General features: G+C 39.9%; 1 protein-coding gene across 1 annotated transcript in view; it reads right to left on the minus strand.

The window, feature by feature from the left end:
* The window catches only part of LOC122787186 (mast cell protease 1A-like), a 148302-nt gene that overhangs the window by 111268 nt on the left and 16072 nt on the right, over positions 1 to 20962 (minus strand). Inside the window, exon 3 of the mRNA XM_044053773.1 lies at positions 4590 to 4728. Coding sequence (XP_043909708.1) covers positions 4590 to 4728 — 139 coding nt within the window. The remainder of the gene's footprint in view (positions 1 to 4589; positions 4729 to 20962) is intronic.

The following is a 20962-nucleotide window of genomic DNA, read 5'->3' on the forward strand; positions in this document are numbered from 1 at the left end:
TGTCCACCTGTGTCCCAAGGCCTCTTACCATACTTTCGGTGTTAAGTAGACTACCACCTATGTGGTAGTTCATGGGCACAGAGTTTTTACCAAAAGGGATGACATTGCACTTTTTGGCATTGAGCTTGAGACCATGGCTTTGACGCCAGGCATCTATCTCCATGAGGCCATTTTGTAATATGTCCACATCATTAGGAGTTTCGATTATTGATCTTAGTTTGCAGTCTTCTGTGAACTTCTTTAGCCAAAGACCTTCTGTGTTAGCCTGTACTTCAGAGAAGTATGTACCAAACAGGAGAGGACCCAGGACTGAACCCAGTGGTACTCTACTTGTCACTGGTCTGAAGTCGGATTTGGAGTCTGCTACTTTCACAGTGTGGGTTCTGTCAGTGAGCCAGTTGGTAAACCATCTTGTGACATAGGGATTTATACCTAGTTTAGTGAGTTTATCTATAATTCCAGAGTGGGGGATGGTGTCAAAAGCCTTGGCAAGTTCTAGATAGGCTGTGTTAACCATCTTACCCTTGTCTATGGCTTTGATGACTGCTTCAAAGAAGTCTATCAGGTTTAAGACACATGATCTGCCTTTTACAAACTCAAACTGGGTGGGGTTCAGAGTTTGGAGATTACTAATGCTTTTGTTTATAAGTTCCATGATGATACTTTCCATGGCCTTGCAGACCAGGCTTGTCAGGCTAATGGGGCGGTAGTTCCCGGGGTCCGTGGTGGCTCCTCCAATGTGGAGTGGGATAACCATTGCTTTGCGCCATTCAGTGGGCACAAAGCCTGAGGTGAGGCTATGATTGAACATGGTACTTAGGTTGGGTGCCAGTTCGTTCTGTAGTTCATGTAGAATTCAGCCTGGGATGTTGTCAGGTCCCATGGATGTTGTGTTCTTGGCTTTGGAGAGTGTGTTTTTTACCTGTGCAGCCGTGATTACAGGATCTTTGCATCCTTCCAGTATAGAGATGGGCCCTTTAGGGGGTGAGAGGGGGATAAAGTTAATGCTGAACCTATCTGCCAGGATGTTGGCAATATCAGTTGGCTCTGTATATTTAGTGCCATTGTACTGTACCTCAGAGCAGATCTGAGTATTGCCATTGAAATTATTGACATAGCTATAGATATGTCATTCACACCAATATGGACATTAACAGAGTCATATTTGTAGTTGTTGTGGAGTGAAATCAGTGCGTGCATTATGTGGCAGATCCTGGCACCCAACAGACAGCAGACAGTAACTTTCTCCTTGTTTAGCCTGGTGAGTGGAACATCAGTGTGCCTGACTATAGAGTCACCTATGACTACATTATTGGGTACGTTGTTATGCCTTATGAGCTGTGGTTGAGTGACGCACTGAGTTTGTGGGCTATATGTCATTTGAGTTGTGTTGGGGGTGGAGGTTGCTTGCATTTCTGCTTTGAAGGTCTCTGTTGCTTGAGCGGATATTTGTTCAGAGCATCCATGAATGTAGGTGTGTGTTTTGTGTTTCTGTGTGTGTGCTTTGGTGGTGTAGGTTTTGAGGGGACTATGTGATGAGTGTGGTGTGGTGCAAATGTTTTCCTTCTTCTCTTGACTGTCTAGTCCAGTCTTCAGTGAAGAGAGCTTTGCTTCCATTTTGGCTGTAGAAGTGCATCTCTCACAGGTTGTAATGTTGGGTGGTAGGAGGAGAGGGTTGTCTGTGTACATGAGGCAATTGCGGCATTGCCCCAAGATGCCCAGATCCATCAGGTAGACAGGAGAAGACACCTGGAGCTGACCCATAGACATGCCTGGATAGGTTTTATTTATTAAGTACTAAAAACTGTTTTCCTCTAGACAAGTGAGGAAAGTTGATTGCTGTAGTAATTTGTAGATTATTTAGTGCTTACAATGAGTTCTGAACAAGTGCTGAGCTCCAAGAAACAGATTTGAGCTCTAAAGCTAAAAAACTGGCTAGTTCTAAGGGAAAATTTGAAGAGCAGACTTTATGGCGCTGGGAATAGTTTAACCCTAGCGATGCATAAAGTGTATTTTTTTAATGTAACAGTAGCAAATGAGCAAACTGATTTAAACCAATTAGCCAATAAAAAGCTAAAAACTTAGCCCTGTTCCAGCAGTCTTTAACCAGACATATTCTAACTGCACACTCCTGCCACTAGGGTGCAGGGGAACCTTCTCCAAAAAAAGATGTCCTGGATTAGTGCTCAAGTTATACAAACAAAGCTAGATTCAGCAGGTCTGAATCTAGCCTATGCTGCAGCAAGCAAGGCGTACCAATTTCAGAAAGAAACAGTTCAAATAAGCAGGCACAATAAGTCTTTAACCAGAAACTCCCAGCTCAGAAGGGCAGAATCTACCTGCTCCTCCCAAAAGAGTGCAGACCACACCTTCTTAATGTAAAATAACTGGCCCAAAGCCTAAGTGCTTAAACCAGAACTAATACACTTTTAGAATAACAGACACTAAGCCTTCAATCAGCATCTCCCAACTTAGAAGGTTGTAAGCTACCTGTCCAGCCAAAACAATGCAGTCCACAAACCTTCTTAATGTAAAACAACTGGTCTGAAGCCCAAGTGCTTCAACCAAAGGCTTAGAATAACAGTTACAATTTAATCAGACTACTAACAAGCAATAATAAATGCAGCAGAATAAATGCAATTAAGTACTTCTAAGAACAGGCATCAAAAGCAAAATAAAGTAATAAAGAATGAAGAAGTACAAATACGGTAAAAGCAGATGAATAAAGTGTATTTTTTTTATATAACAATAGAAAATGAGCAAACCCAATAAACCAGTAAAAAAGCTCAAAACTGAGCCCTGTTCCAGCAGTATTTAATCAGACAAATTCTAACTGCACACTCCTGCTAGTAGGGTGCAGGGTAACCTTCTCCAAAAAAGATGGCCTGGATTAGTGCTCAAGTTATATAAACAAAGGTAGATTCAGCAGGCCTGAATCTAGTTTATGCTACAGCAAACAAGGCGCACCAGTTTCAGAAATATATAGATATATATGTATATGTATATGTATATGCTACTATAACAGACTAATTTTCATACCAAAAATCAGGTCTGGTCAGTCGTCACATTTAGCAGAGATTATCTGTACACCAGGGTATTGTCTTTTCCCCCACGAAACAAACACACCAGCCATGACAACCTTTTATTTTGTGTATTACAGACTGATGAAATGTATGCATATGTTATGTAATCATTGTTCTAAAAATGAAGTTAAAAGCTTAAAAGATACCACTTAAAGACTTAAGCTCTGTGTCCTTACATTTATTTGATTGCATTGGCAGTGTCTGGTTTGGAAATGTGAACCTGTTAACACAAAATGCAACACATATTGGGAAAGAGGCCACAGGGACAACAGCTGCATAGTTTGTACCTGGCAACCTCCTCATCTTCTTACCACTGCTTGTGTGCCTCATATACCAAAAATATCATTGTTACCCTAACTGTCAATGTGGGTACATCCTGCAAACTGCACAGCAGCTGTGTAAGTCAGATGCCATTATTTTATAGGGACCCCTTGTTCTCTAACTTTCACCTCTTTTCACATTGCAATCTACCTGAAGAAAACATGATGATCGCTGCTACTCCTTTATCATGTACAGTCCTGTGGTCCACATTCACCCACATTCAGTCCACCATCCACATATGCAAGTGACACAGGACAAGGATAGTGTATATGCAGCATAACATTATCACCATTCACATTTATTTATTTTATTTTAGTTAACATTTGTTGACCGGGAAAGTCCAACTAGGCTCTACAGAGCCTATTTTCAGTGGAGACCTGGAGAGAAATGCTTCTGATACATGTCTTCAGAATGTGGGAGGAAACTGGAGTACCTGGAGGAAACCCATGCAAATGCAGGGAGAACATGCAAACTCCACACAAAGGGCACCCCAGCCGAGAATCGAACCGGCGTACCTCTTGCCGTGAGGTGACAACGTTAACTGCTGCACCACTGCGCCACCCTTTATGAGTCTTGTTAATGTCTAGCCTGCATGCAGATAGCAGAATGCTCAATGCTTATGTGCCACTGTATACCATCTGAAAACCCTGAATTTTTGTATATGTACTATAATACACATTGCCATTGGCCCAGCTCACAACTAAAAAAAAAAAAATCAGTAGATCATCCCCCTTATCTTGGTAATAAGTAAATAAATAACATTATTTACCAAGAAAATGTAGCTCACAAGAGGTGCATAAATAATTATTGCACAAAAGTGAAATTTGAGACAACATAATTATGCCATATAATGATAAATAAAATATTCTGATTGTTATATAATTATAACGTTATATATGTTACACTGTTGTACCATACCATCCTATACTATTTTGGTTTATAATGTACTGTTCTAAACTAGGCATCTAAGAAAAAACAAGTTTACCAAACATCTGAAATGCGGTTTATTTCAAACAGTATTTAAATAAGTTAAATAAAAAATCTCATTTTCAGTTTTTCCTTGTATACAAAACACATACGCATATTTTTTTGCTCTAAATACAAAGCTTGGCACACTTAACATAATAACACTTAAAGCAAATAAAATACATGAGGAAAGGTAGCTTCTGTGTAAAATGTTCCTACCTTCAAGAGCATAATGTCATTAGGAGATTCTGTTCCATGATTATAACCAGGGTGGACGTAAACCTTTTGCACTCCAAACGTCTGCTGTGATGCCTCTCGCTGTGCTACGTTGTGAGCACCCAGCACTACAGTTATGGTCCTGAAAGAAAATGACAAATAATAGTTGTTGTGCTACTTTGTTTAGCCTAACTAATATGTATGGAAAAGTGCACATTCTCACTTTATCGTCTTTCTTTTTCCAGCAGTTCATTACTTGGTCTAGTACAATACAATTCATGTTTAATTTGTACCTGTAACTTGCTAAATGCACTAATATCTGACAGGTTGCTATCTGCTCAGTCAGTAAAAGAAATGAGTTGTTGGAAGACAGTAGCACGGCTGTGATATTGAACCTTATCATTCTATGTTGTTTGTTTATTTTTGAATTAAATTTATACCTAGGAATATCCTGGGGTGGTTTACACAGATCATTTATGCAGACTTGGTGGAGCAGACCGTGGTTTTGAAGAAATTACTCATTCTTCCTTCATGCTGTCAGTTAATTTACATCACTTAGAAGACGAATTACACATACAAATTCATAATTCAGAATTTCCTTTTATAGCACCCAGTTGTAAAGATTCTCAGCATCTCATACAAAACTGTATATGTAATGATAAATAAAACCCACCCACATATGCACACTAATTTATATTTTTTTTAATAAAAACATCTATACTTAGTTATAAAGAACTGTCTGAATTTTTTTCTATGCTTATATAAAATATATACTGAGTAATTCCTTGTCTATAACTTAGCTAATAAGAGCCCCTAACTCCCCAAGAGCTGGGTAATGAACTGCAGTCAGTGACAGATATCGGAATAGACTCACATATACAAAGGATATAATGAAAACAGAGTGCTTATACTTTTATCAGGTGCTAAAATTAAAGATATCAGTTGGGTTCTGTGTAAGCTGCACCTACTTGACAAGACCAGTTACAGAATCTAGGTATACATGGGGACAAATTATATTAGTTTGAATGATTTGCACTCCATAACAAAAGAAATTATACTTTTACTTTTACTCCTGAAAAAGAGATTACACTGATTTTTTCCAGTAAATTGCTTATGGGGAGCATCAAAAAACTCAGAAGCAACAGCAGAATGGAATGGTTCAAGTTTAAATAAGGAAGGCGGTACAACTAAAAGGATTTTATACTCGCTCCATCTGACTCATCTTTAATCATGGAAGACAGCTATCAAAGGCAGAAAGGAGAATCTTAGTAAATGACCAATGTTCATGTATTGGGAGATAAACATGTTCTTCAGTATGCCAGCATTAGTCAGCAATTTACACAGTTGGAAAATGCATAAGACTTCTAATAATAAATGCACTTTCATCAAAAAGTACCTGAAGATACGCATGAAGTATAAGCAGTTATGTGCATAATGTGCCGTATGTGTTTATGTATTACCATCATTCATATAGTCATAAATTATGAAGCTCAAATGAAATGCAAATGAACACAAGTATGCAGGAATGTGTAATGAGCTCAGTGCAGTTCAGTTTTGTTGCCTCCTGCATACTAACCTAGTTCCAGTAATCTACTGTGGCCATCGTTGTCTACTTTTATGCTGCAAGTTTTCAGCTGTGTACCCATACGTGGTCCTTAAGTTACCTAAAACAGAAACGTTTTGTAACATTTGCCTGTTCACTATTGACTAGTCATCTTTAACAGTAGGCGACATCAGAAATATTGGATTCAAATTTTGTTTATATTACAGTTATGCCAGTAAAAGTGGCAAATGTATCATCCAGTTATTAACTGATATGGAACAAACTACTGGAAGATACTACATCAGCTGAATCCCAATATGCAGTCAAAGACAAATTAGAAAGCTGGATTATTATTAGGAAATTGAAACAGGCTGTTTGGAATACACCTTCCAAGCACAGTAGGTCATCCCTTAATTCTAATACTATTGTACAGCTTCCTACTGCTCACCTGATGTATCACTACATTTTAGTTTCATGGTGCTCCCCTGCTGTGTCTGTTCTCCACAGCACTTTGTTAGTCCCATTTTAATGTGGGGCACACTTTATTTTCATGTTCTCCATTTCACCTGTCCTTTCCCTATCCCAGAAGATGTTCAGTTGCAACAACCAAATGTGTTCCTCGGTAATGTATGTTAAACACTGGTGTTTTGGGCACCATAATTCCAAATAAGTGTTAATACAGCACCAGATAAAAGATCCATGCATCCATCCAACCACAACCCTTTTTCCATTTTTGCAGATGGGGTTGAGGTGTCACTTATGACAGTCTTCTGGAGCAAATATTCACAGCACTGGGTGGTTAATACACATTTTTTTTTGCATGTTTCATGTATGTCATTGTGATGCTTGAGTTTATTTATTTTATTTATTTATTGACATTTGTTGACTGGGAAAGTCCACTGGGTCAGAAACCCAAAGCTTCACAAGCATTACATAGTTAACATAGGACTGGTTATTGTATGTTGCACAATCCTAATATTTAGTTAATGGGCTGTTTTAAGGTGGCTTGTTTGTGTGGCAGTTGCAGGATGGACTATTTAGGTAGGTGTGATTGTAGTGCTGTCTTAAAGGTTTTTGTGTGGTCAATTTGGGAAGGTAAGTTGTTCCATAATTTGGTGATGCTAAGGGAGTACAGACATTGTCCAGCTCTTTTGTTGGGTTTTGTTATGGTTAACAGCTGTTTATAAGAGGATCTTAGTGTTCAGGTGGGAGCATATGTTTGTAGGATTGAGTTGAGTGCTGGGCAGTCATTGGGTCTGAAGATTAGTTTGTGGGCTATGGTTAGCTGAGTATAGTGGACATGGTGGTAAAACTCTAGCCAGTTCAGTAAGAGCTTGGCAATGATGTGAACAGTAAGGCTTTCCAGAGGCAAATTTGGCTATTTTATAATAGCAGGATTGAAGTTTATTACTGAGGGTTGAGTGAACGTGAGTAAAAATGGCACTACCATATAGAAGGGAGGGGATGAGTAATGTACTGGCAAGTTCTGTTTTGGTGTAGTTCTCCACGTAAAGTTTGTGGAAATATAGTTTGCCTAATTTAAAGTGTATTTTCTTTATTACATTGAGACTATGTAGTTCATAAGCGAGTTTGTCATCTATTGTTATGCCAAGCAGTTTGGCTGTTTTCACTAATTTGATTTCTGTACCATCCTTAGCAAAGATTTTGAAGTCGATGTCTGGTGATTTTGTAGAGAAAAGTACAAATTTAGTTTTATGGGGGTTTAACATAAGTTGTACACTAATAAGCCATGATTCAGTAGAAGTAAAAGCCTTTTGTGTAACTGTGGGGAGCTCTGAGAAATTGTTGGAGGTGGATTATTAGCATAGAAGCATCGGCATATTGGATGAGGTTTTGGATGTGGGGGGCTTTGTGAAGATCTTTGATGAAGGTATTAAACAGTAGTGGTCCTAAAATGGATCCTTGTGGGGTGGTGGTGTTTCCATATTCATAAAGGATGCATACACCTCCAGACTGATAGCCCAACATAATGCATCAAAGATATTTCAGGTGCAGCTAACATTGGGTAAGACAGCGATTCAGGTCATAGCCTGCTATAGGTCCCCAACCATGTCCGAAGACTCATACTCCATGTTCCTAAGCACTCTGGAGAATATTAGGATCCAAACTAATACTCTACTAGGTGACTTCAACTACCCCTCCATTAACTGGGAAAACTACTGATGTACCAATAAACTTGCCCAACGTTTCCTGGAATTCATTAATTTCAATGCCCTGGCCCAGCTTGTTTTTACCCCCACTAGAGGTAGCAACATCCTTAACCTAGTCATTACTAAGATGGGCGACTGTTGCTCTACACCAATAGTCAGCTCCTCCCTGGTGAGATCCAACCACAAACTAATCACCTTGGAAATCCACATCCCTCCCACCCCCCCCCCTGCAAAGTTAACCACCATGAAAAACTTCTCCAAAACTAACTTTGGCTCCTAAAAACAGAGGTGGCTAACTTCATGGCACCCATGCAAATGGAAAATAGTTGCATGACCGCCTAATCATACACCAGTGCACTGTATGAACACGTACACAAATGCATGGATCTCGCCATACCCAATAGAACCAAGACCCTCTCCTCTAAAAAAGGAAGCCAATCTGGTGGTTCCCTGCCATAAACAAACTCTACAACAGAAGGAGGAAACTGATAAGGAATAAGATGAAGTCCCAAGACTGGAAAAACTCCCTTATCAACCTCAACAAAAAGTTAAGATCCCTCATCAAATCCTCTAAAGCTAGCTATGAAAACAGAATTGCAGCAGATAGTAAAGGCAACCACAAGGCCTTCTATAGTTATGTAAAGAATCCCCATGGCAATGCCCAGATTTGTTCTGAGCTACTGCACAATGGTACCTCCTATACCGAGCCAACAGATATTGCCAATATACTAGCCGACAGATTCAGTGCCAACTTTACCTCTCTACTCCCCCAAAGAACTATTCACAATACCAGTAGATTGACAGGCACCCAGTATTACTGCTGCACAGGTTAAAACAGCACTGTTCAAGGCCAAGAATACAGCTTCTATGGGACCTGACAATATCCCTGACTGTGTTCTGCATGAACTACAGAGTGAAGTGGCACATCACCTGTATGCCCTGTTCAATCACAGCCTCAACTCAGGATGTGTCCCTACCAAATGGCGCACTGCTATAGTCAATCCCTCTCCACAAAGGAGGAGTGACTACAGACCCTGGAAAGTATTGCCCCATTACCCTGACAAGTCTGATATGCAAAGCTATGGAACACATCATCATGGACCTAATAAACAAGGATATAGGGAATCTCCAAACTCTGGATCCCACACAATTTGGTTTTGTGAAGGGTAGATCATGCCTGCTTAACTTGGTTGACTTTGTTGAGTCAGTCGCCAGAGCTGTGGATGAAGTCAAAGTGGTTCATTCAGCCTACTTTGATCTGGCCAAGGCCTTTGATACCATTCCTCACTCAGGAATCATAGAAAAACTCACTTAATTAGTCTGCAACCCTTATATCACTAGGTGGGTTGCAAACTGTCTCACAGATGGAAACCACAGTGTGAAAGTAGCTGACTCCAAGTCAGACTGACGACTAGTCATGAGTGGAGTCCCACAGGGTTCGGCCCTGGGTCCTCTCCTATTTGGTATCTACTTCTCTGAAGTCCAGGCCAACACGAAGGGACTCTGGCTGACAGAGTTCACAGACGATTGCAAGTTGGGAGCTATTATTAACTCCTCAAGTGATGTTGCCATCTTAACAAAATTGTCTCACTGAGACCAACGACTGGTGTCAGAACCATGGCCTTAACCTCAATCCCAAAAAATGTGTCGTCAAAAAACTTGTTCCCATGAATTACCACATTGATAGTAGTCAACTGAACACAGAACACGTTATAAGAGATCTGGAAACACAGGTTGGCAGCAACCTCTCTTTTAATCACCACATTGCCACTGTGGTCAGAAAGTCCTTTTATGTGGCATATCTCATTACTAAGAATTTTGCATCCAGGAAGAAAGAGGTCATTGTCTCCCTCTACTCTTCCCTCATTAGGCCAGTCATCGAGTACAATGCCCCATTTTGCATCTACCTCACTAGACACCTGCAACAAATGGAGAGGCTGCAAAAGTACCTCACAAAGGGGATCCTAGGCCTTCAATACTTGTCCTATATGGATAGATTCAAACTCCAACTATTTTCTGTCTCATATCGCCTACTTAGAGACAATCTCTGTTTGACTTACAAAGCTATGTCTGACCCAGCTCTGTTAGAAATGCTACATCTAAAGAAATCCCAATCCCTCCACACCACACACTCCAGAGACCTCTACCTTATTGCCACAATCAACAGAACATACTGGAGGGACAGGTTCATAACCCAGAGACTGCACTTGCTATGGAATAGACTTCCCATACATGTCAAGCAGAGCACCTCGCTGACATTCTTCAAGAGAAATCTTAATGAGTGGATGGGAAATAGAAAATTCACCCCAGGGTTAACTCCTGTGGCTCTACTCAACAGAGGCACTGGGAACTAAGGTCAGGTGGCACGATCCCAGGGTAATCCTATGGCTAGGCTTGTAAAGGCCATTAGCCTAGTACACACCTATGAACTCTATGTTGTTAGCTTGATAATCAGATTGTATATTATGCCACCTTACTGACCATTCACTGTTGTTTAGGTAAGAGGTAAACCATTTATGGGATTTCGGGGACCATCCTAATTTTGATAGTTGATGTAGTAGCTTAGTATGGGATACTGTGTCGAAAGCCTTAGATAGGTCCATAAGATTTCTGAGGTAGGATGACCAGCATCTATGGCTTTGTTAACAATATCAGAGAGAAAGCAGGGCAATGATAGTGCTATGCCCTGGAGGGAACCCATTTTGGGTAGGGGATAGAGCATTATCAGAGAGCTGTTAAAATAGTTATGTTTGAACACATTTTTCTAAGATTTTTGATAGCGGAGAAAGTATAGAGATAGGGCGATAGTTAGAGAAGTCATGGCAGTTCCCACCTTTGTGTAGTGGAGTGATAATGCATTGTTTCCATAAATGGGGGACATAGGATTCTGAGATAGAGTGGTTTACAAGAATGCTAATTGGGTATGAACTTGCACTAGCTGCTAGTTGTACATATTCTGATGGAAGATTATCTGCAGAAAGTGAGCAGGTTTGAGTTTGTTTAGGATCTTCAAGATGAGAGAGGTGGGCACAGGCTGAATAGTAAATGAATAAGCTGATGGAGTACTAGTGGCATTGTCTACAAGGGGGGGGGGGTTATTGTCAAGTAAGGAGTTAGTGGTATATTGGTGGTTTCAGTTTGGGTCAGGTGGGGAGTCTTTGAGTAGCTTTTGAATGGTGGAGATGAAATGGGTGTTAAAGTCGTGGGAGATTTGTTGTGGAGTCTTTTCAGGTGCAGGGCATGGGTTTTGTAAGGTGCCTTGGTTGAGGAGAGTGGAGACAAACCTCCAGAACGTTTTTGGATTGTTATATGAGATAGATAGTTTAGAGGAAAAGTAATTATTTTTATCATGTATCACTAACATTTTGGCTTTGTTACAGAGTTGCCTGTAGTTGAGTTCATTCTGTTTTATTCTATCTTTCAACCACATTTCCAGGCTTTGTCTCTAAGAAAGAGAGTTTGTTTGGTTTGGATTGTTAGCCGGGGGGGGGGGGGTTATTTTTGATCTGCTTAGTACGTATTGGAGCTAAACTGTTGAGAGGTTTCCATACATATTATGAATTTTCACATTGCATCCAGCTCCAGAATGTTCTACAGCACTCCTGACTCATTCACCAAGTTGTACTGAGGACTTGAGACTTGCTTCACTTACTGATATTTATCTAATGGGATGGGCTAGAGTGCACTTAAATGAAGCAGTTTGTTTCCAGAGATTTAACAAAAGAGACATCTGCAAATATAGTTACAAAGAAATTATGAAGAAAGATACCTGGTGTATTTTCCGCTGTTGCAAATGATCTATCTAACTGAAAATATGTGAATATGGATAACTGCCCTGCAAGGAGAGGAAGATAGATTTATTGAATTTAATTCAATGAATATGATGTTGAAAGTGCAAAAGAACAAAAGGAAATACTATAAAAGTGGATTGTTTTGTGAGACACAATAGGAATCAGTGGCAGAAGAAGGGAAATGAGTGTTTACATATGAAAAGTGAAGAAACATGAAAATGCCTAACTGCACAGTACTGATAACTTTAAGAAACCCCTTTTGCAGATCATGACCTTTAGCTCAAGGTGATCATTCTGCCAAGAGTTGAATCTGTAAGCTTTTGACATGACAATAAGATAGTTTGTGAGGAAAAGTAGAGGATCTACTTCAGGAATGTAGATAAGCAGCTGAGAGGGATACTGTTACTTAAGACTTGTATTTACTACTAAGTGTGCTAAGGAAACAGAATGTTTAATTAAGAGATGAAGAAACATGGAGATACTCCAGTAGGAAGACAGAACATTTAGGGATGTAGAGTCCCAGCAGAAATTTGGGACTGGTCTAGTTCTGTGGACCACAGGTGACAAAGGGTAATATGATGTGCCTACTGAGAATGGATAACATATTAGGTGTTGGGAATGCACTATTTCTATTAATAGACAATCTAAATATCTTGACATTTTTAGGAGATGGTCATTATGAGTGAAGAAAGTGTGTACAGGTTCTAGTAACAAAGCATTCTCCTTGTTCAAAAAGATGCAACAGATAAAACAGCCTCTACCACATCCAACCCCACAATGCTACATAAAGATGTGCTTCAAAGAGCCAGCCTATCTCTTCTCCATTTCCTCTCTGTAAATAGACATTTCCAACCACCCACACTGCCTGTTGTCATTTAATACAGTAGTCTTCTGGTTTGATCACACTACCCTGCTACTGTTAATAACTCCTACAACAGGACCTATTTTAAATTATCCACTAGCTTTGGTATCTAGTTGTTGGATTGATCATAAAATTTGCTGTTCGTGAAAAATATCATGCTTTTTTCTGCATAAGGGAAAGCAGTTCTGGGCAAGCTAATTATTTTACCCCAGCTGGAATACATCCTTCCTTTCATAGATGCTGCATCTATGGAACAAAACTTCTCACTTCAAATAACCAAAAGCCATATTTGTTTTTCCCCACAGAAATAGCACTATGCTTTAAGTTCAAAAAAGTGAAAATGGCTTTACATCCAACAAAGATCTGATCTCTCTTCTATGGTTCCTAATCTGTATGCTTCTTAAACTAGAATAATCTATTTTCCTTGGCAGCAGACCTACACTAAGTCCTATGATAACCTAAGTTTACTTTCCTCCAATACACCCCCCCCACACACACACACACACACACACACACAAACACACAGTAAAATAGCAATGTCCTGTATATTTTAAGCTATTCACTTTTTCAGTGTTAACATTCTTGGTTATTGGATGGGAGGAGTTGTATATGTTGTGGTGATCTGAGAGGCAGGAGCTCAGTTCTGCACAAAATGATAACATCAGAGTCAGACGTCTATTTTTCAAAATAATACTATTCATTTTTGGGCATTTGAAGTGGAAAATAGAACACAAAGCAATCAGCAGTTGAAATGGAAACTAAACTCTGGTTTTGTAAACTATAAACGCAAGTACATTTTCCATCATAAAATGAACTATAAAAGACTGCATAGTGTTATATGAAGTTATAATAAGGAGATACAAATATCACCAGGCCAAGGGGCTACATGTTAGAACACTGTTTCTCAGAAAATGGGCTCACAAAAATAATACAAAACATTTGGGCACTCAAAGGGGTGAATGACTGACTGTGCAGGGACAGCCTGGTAAAAATGGGACCACCTCCTTATGGCATGGAATCCCAGATGCATGAAAGAAACATTTTTTTTTACTGTTACTAATAAAACCCACTCAGGATCCTGCCATAAGCATTTCTGATGCATGTAATCTTATAACTGCTACAGTGTTTATCTAAAACACCCACCCACAGATATTGTGAGAAGTCATTCAGATGCATTTGATTTCTTTGAACTTAGCATTGAAACTGTAACAACTTTCTTTGCTTATCAAAAATTGTGATGTATTGTATTAGAAGGAACCACCCCACACACATATGCCTATGTATATTTATTTGTATAGTTTTTATATTTTTTATATTTATCTAGTGTAATTCACAACAGCAGTTAGTAACTGATTTAACAGCAGATTTCAGATATCTGGCAGAGTAACTATTTTAAACCAGAAATGTAAAAAAACATGGTCTGTGATTCATTCTTTATATCCTGAGCTGTCCTAATTTGCCAGTTTCATTCCAGAAGTGTTGATAGCACCCATCAGACTGAGAACAGATGGGTGTTATACACATTGGAAGGGAAACTTGCCCTAACATTTTGTCACTAGCAAGAACTGATGTAGGAACTAATCTTGATAAACTTAAATGCCTAGTATGCCAAATCTTGGATAATACATATCACAATTAAGGTGGAAAAGGCTTCCCTTAAACCTGAACTGTTCCTCATCTATAAACCTACATAATCAGCACATAGGAAGGCTAGAGGTGTGCCTGGTGGATCTGGAGGACAGAGCCCAAAGAAACAACCTTCAACTGCTAGGGCTGGCTGAGGGGAAAGGAAAAGACGGAGATGCTTATGTTTTTAAAAGGTGCTCTGATGGAAGGTCTTATTATGAAATCTGTGCTCTGATGGAAAGTCTTATTATGAACTCTGCTCTGATGGAAGGTCTTATTATGAACTCTGTGCTCTGATGGAAGGTCTTATTATGAGCTCTGTGCTCTGATGGAAGGTCTTATTATGAGCTCTGTGCTCTGATGGAAGGTCTTATTATGAACTCTGTGCTCTGGTGGAAGGTCTTATTATGAACTCTGTGCTCTGATGGAAGGTCTTGTTATGAACTCTGTGCTCTGGTGGAATGTCTTATTATGAACTCAGTGCTCTAGTGGAAGGTCTTATTATGAACTCTGTGCTCTGATGGAAGGTCTTATTATGAACTCTGTGCTCTGGTGGAAGGTCTTATTATGAACTCTGTGCTCTGATGGAAGGTCTTATTATGAACTCTGTGCTCTGATGGAAGGTCTTACTATGAACTCTGTGCTCTGATGGAAGGTCTTATGAACACAGCTTATCTAATCAAAATTTAACAAGACCATCAAGCCTAATGGCTGCACTGACTGCAAATGAAAATGCTAAGCAGATTATCATCTGTTTGGTCTATGAGTCAGTTAATTATCATCTCCGGAGAGAAGCTAAATCAGGGAGATCCTTCTCACTAGGTGGCTGCAAGGTACATCTTTCTCAAGATTTCACCCTAGAGACTTTAAAAGTGAGAAGGCCATTTAATGAAGTTAAATCTTTGTTTAAGAAATTGGATCATCTCCTGACTGAGGTACCCAACAGTGCTTCAGGTGCATTGGGAGAGCCAAGAGAAAGAATTAAACAGTCCTGATGAAGCTCACCTTTTTTGTTATTAATGATACGCTGCTACCATTAGAGGTGCCAAATGAGAAAGTCACCATTACAGAGGCAAGGGCAAGGGTCAAAGAAAAATTGGAAGGCAGAGGGAGGTGGTCAGGCCCCTTAGTTTAACACATGAAAAAGTTCGGAACCCAAGGAAGTGCCTGCTCCTGGCCTGATGTGTCTATAACCAAAGCCCAACAGGAGCAGTCGTTGAGTGAAGTGAATAGTTGGGGCTTGCCTATAGTGATGTCCTCAACCAAAGAGTGCCCCCTTGAAAATTTAACTGGAAACAGATATGCACCATTAGCTGATGGGTATATATCAGGAGAGAAAGTAGCACTGATGAAGTCAGAGGAGGAAAGTATGAAAGACCCAGCTTCGAATAATGTTACAGTAATATAGACAAGGAATGAAAAATGTGTTCAGAGGAAAATTACTGATCCAGCTCTAGGGAAGAATAAGGGAACAGCACAATGATGAGTGTGCACTGGTGCTTGCTGGCTTACTCGAATTGGTATATACTAATGATGCAGGCTTGACCTGCTAGGAAGCATTAAGTCATGTATGCAACGTCTACATTACTGTGACTGTAGAATCTTTCTTTTTTGGACACATATACCTGTTTATACTGTTTTATAGCACAGACATGTTTGTTACTGGTCACAAGTGTGTTTTAAATGAAAGCTACTGTCGAAATGGCAAAATAGCTAAGATACTGTCGAAATTGCAAAATAGTGAAGACACAGAACATCAAATTGTTTCCCAGGGAAAAAATTTGGTGGGCCGTCTTTGGGACTTTGCCATTTCCTCCACTATGGTACGATCTCAGAGTTGGTATATTTAAGTAGGGGGGGTGTGGGAGGTGAAGCCCCCCCAGTTATCTTTGTATTTAACTTTTTTTTTTTTTTGCGGAGCAGCAATTTTTTTTCCCTGGGAAAATATTCGCTGTTCTGTGTGTTCGATATTTTGTGGTTTAGACATTATCGGTACGATGAAATAGCATTCACTATTTTCATACGATAATGTAATATAGATGCGTTTTAGTAACTGTCATTGTATGTGTCGTTGCTGTATAGGTTTCTCTGTGTTCTTTTTTTCTGTTGCATAACTGATAGGATCTATTCTTTTCTCATCTTTTGTTATTCTTTTGGTTGTTGTTGTTTGTCTTTCAGCTTTTTCCCGATTAGGGGTCACCACAGCGGAACTCCGGTCTGCTAATGATTTAGACCTGTTTGTATTTTTCATAAATTATCATCACTGTTGATTCATGTTTAAACTTTGCTCTACTAATGTCAAGGTTTATCGATCCCATTCAAGAGGAGTCACTAATGGACTGTACAAGAAGGCAGAAGGTCAACATTTTGTGTGATCAGGAAGGTGTAATTAAGCAACTGACCGAGTGTTGATATTTCCAGATTTACCCATAGTTCATGTGGTTTGATCAAAAGTGATCAAACAAATGCAACTGTGGTTAAATCCAGTATTACTCACACCCAGGAGTGGGTTATTGCTATTATACACTGACATTATTGAGAATGGAATTGCTTCCCTTTCTTAAATAATGTCTTTGTATAATGGCACTGTAGGGGTCCTCCATGTTGATCCCCATTCCTCTGCTTTTTCTGATGTACTGCACATGCCTATAGGACTTATGTCCCACACTAGCACAGTGCATCAGTGCTGTTCAGCTGAAGCAATGCAGAAAAAAGAATCTCAGTTGACTCTTTTTATAGCAAAAAATGTGGACATTCTCTCAAAATCTGGATAGTTTAAAGGTATGATAGTCTGCCAAGAGTGTGCAGAAATCCAGGTAAAATCAGGTACATTTTGCAGAATGTACCTGATTTTTTTTTTTTTTTTTTTGCATTTAGTCTGCACTCTGCAGCATGTATTAAAAGAAATGTCTGTCCACTTTAGTGGACAGAATTTTTAACATTGGTATTTGCTCAATAAACAGTGGGCATGCTGGTTAAGCTGACCAATCAGCATGCACGCTTTTTAATACTAATGAGAAGTCATTGTATAATTCTATATAGGTATTTCTGTTTACTGAAAGTGATGAAAGATAGGCCACTCCTGTCTGAATGGTTTGAAGGAACAGGTGTATCTTACAGTGGATACCACTGCTCTGAACAGGCTCCCTATCCACATAAAACGAAACTCATCATTGATCAAACTGAAGCATAATTTGGGTCAATGGATGTGAAACAGGAAATTTAGCCCAGGATTCCCAATTTACTACTAATGGACAGAAGCAGTCCCTAAATGCTTTATCCCAATGCATAGGTCTCCTTCAGATATCTAGTTTAGATCTAGTAATTATCACTAGAGTAAAATATAAATGTAGATCTTTGAAAGAGTTAGGTGAATCTAAACCCAATGGGATAGGATAAATTTAAGCACCAAATGAGATAATTGGATAAGCTTAAATTGGCCCACAAAGGCTATTGGCCTAATACTAACCTGTAAACCTATGAACCTATAATATATCATAAAGGTATCAATGTAAAAATCTCCAAGCATATTGCTCAGTTGGAAAGACCCCCAAGGATTTCTAACAAAAATAATTTAACAGACTCTACAGGTCGCTAGTGTTTTACTAAAATTTGTTTTAGGTACTGTATGAAGAGGCTTTCAATTTTCAATATGGCAAAAGTGTGTTCAGCTGAATTAACCTTTCGACAGTGTATGATTGGTAAAATTTCTGGACTCCTCTTGTTTTAGAGAATGAAGCAGAGAGATGAGGGCTTTTACAGGATCATAGGAACTTACTAGGCTAATGGCCCTGAGGCCCTTACAAGCCTAAGTCAGGTTTTGAATTGTTTCCCTCTTGTATCTATGCTATAAGCAGACCTAACTCAGCATCTGTTGTTCCTGTCCAGAAGGGATGCACGTGAGACCCCTGGGGTGAATTTACGTTTTCCCATCCAATCATCCAAATGACGCTTAAAAAGGGTCAGTAATGGACTCTGCTTCACCTGGATTGGCAGCCTGATCCAGAGTAGGGGTAGTCTCTGGGAGATGAATCTGTCTCTCCAGCAAGTCCTGTTGATGTTGTACCTCAGGTTAAGATCACTAGAGCAAGTGCAAGGAGTGCCATTAGAGTTGTGATTTGCAGCATTTCCATCAGGGCAGGATCTGTGGTTGCCTTGTATGCCAGGCAGAGGTCTCCCCAAGTAGTCTGTATGACACAGAGTATAGAGGCAGACATCTTAGTCTGTCAACATAGAGAATGTGTTGAATGCCTTGAATTTTCTTTGTAAGGTACCTCTATGGTCTCTCCAATTGCTCTAGGTCCCTGGTGAGGTACATTCCAAAGGGGGTATTGTACTGTATTATTGGTCTGACAAGGGAGGAATACAGGTGGACTATGACCTCCTTTTTTCTATAGACAATGCCCGTATAAGATGGATAATACAGAAAGCTTTCCTTACCACTGAAGAACATGGTGGTCAAAGGAGAGGTAGCTGTCAACCTGTGTACCCAGATCTGTCACCATGGATTGAGTACTTAAGGTGTTATTACTGTGGTAATCTGCGGGGACATCTTCCTTGCCAAAGGGGATGATGATACTTTTTTTGCATTTACTTTAAACCCATGACTTTGGCACCAGTCATTGGTTTGTGTAAGACCCTCCCTGAAGGGTATCAGTATCTCTTGGGGACTCTACGACCGCTCCCAACTTGAAGTCATCTGCAAACTTTGTCAGCCACAAGCCTTTTGATTTGGCCTGTACTTCTGACAAGTATATTCCAAACAATAGGGGCCCCAGCACTGAGCCCTGTGGAACTTCTCTGGTTACTGGTCTGTTGGTGGATGTAGAGTCCTCTATTTTAACTGTGTATGTTCTACCAGTGAGACAGGTTGCAATCCGTCTAATGACATACTGGTTTATATTCAGTTGGGTAAGTTTGTCTGTGATATCTGAGTGGGGAATGGTGTCAAAGGCCTTAGCTAAGTCCAAGTAGACTGTATGCACAGTTTTATGGGCGTTGGTGACTATCTCAGAGAGGTCCATCAAGTTCAGTAGACACAATCGCACTTTAACAAAACCAGACTTTGTTAGGTCTAGCATTTGGAGGTCACCTATATCTTTGTTGATAAGGTCTGTGATGATCCTCTCTATGGCCTTACAGATGAGGCTGGTCAGACATATGGGTCTATAGCTCCTGCCATAGAACGTCCTTATGTAAAGGGATGACAGTAGCAGTTTTCCATTCTGCAGGGATATACCCATTGTTTAGGCTGTGGTTGAAGAGGGTGCCCAGTGGTGCAGCTAACTCCTGTTTTGAACAGTTTAGAATGCAGCCAGGGATATTGTCTGGTACCATATAGGCTGTGTCTTTGGCTTTAGAAAAGGCACAACGGATCTGTTCCTTAGAGATTATAGGGGGAGGACATGTGGTATATGAGACAGGACAAGGGGGAGAAAATTAACCTATCCACCAACAGGTTTGCAATAACCACAGGTTCAATCTATGTTGTACCATTCACAACAAGTTCTGCACAAATCAGGGACTTTCCTTTAAGGTTACGGATGTAGCCAAAGAATGTCTTATGGTTACCCTTAGCTAGGGATGCCAGTTTGGATTTGTAGTCAGCTTTAGATTACTTTACTAGGTGTTTTACTTGCTTATTAAAGTAGTGGAGGGGTACTTTGAATTTTGGGATGATCCCTTACTGCTTTTAGACAGCAATTTTATTCTCCTATTATATAGCCTATTCATGGCAGATGTTCACCAAGCAGGGTTGCTTGTTCTTAAAGAACTTAATTTGACCCTGTCCAGTACTGCTGAGTCAAAGCAGTTGTGCAGATGTTTATACAAGGCTTTGATGTATATCCCAGCATAGGTGTCCTTGTCATCATTAGGGGCAGGAGCAATGAAGCTACTAATGCTGTCTCTTAGAAGGTTGTAGTTATCTTTGCAGAAGTTTTTTAGCCTTGTTTCAGCAGAGGGTGGGTCAGACATGATTGTTACTTCTAATGAGACTGACCTATGATCAGATCTCACCAGGGAGGACCATATACTTGGAGTGATGCAATGATTGCCCATGTTTGTGAGAACCAGGTTCAGAATGTTTGAACTAGTTGTGGGGGTGTCAACTAATTGTTCCAAGGCATTTGAGTTAACAAGAATCATTGGGTGAGTGCGTTGGTACAGGTCTAGTTTGCCCAATTAATGGATGGCTAGTTGAAGTCCTCCAAAAACAGGGTATCTGGTTGTATATTGAGTAACTCCAGTAGGTCCTGGTTCATGGAGGGGGTCCTATAACTGGCAATGACTTGGAGATGGGTCTTATCTACTGTAAGCTGTACTTGGAGTAGTTCAAGGGACTCATTCAGTTTAACCAATCTGGAGGTTTTTTTTATTTTTGA

The sequence above is a fragment of the Protopterus annectens genome, chromosome 13.part0, assembly GCF_019279795.1.
Source record: "Protopterus annectens isolate FY-2018-M chromosome 13.part0, PAN1.0, whole genome shotgun sequence".
NCBI lineage: Eukaryota > Metazoa > Chordata > Ceratodontiformes > Protopteridae > Protopterus > Protopterus annectens.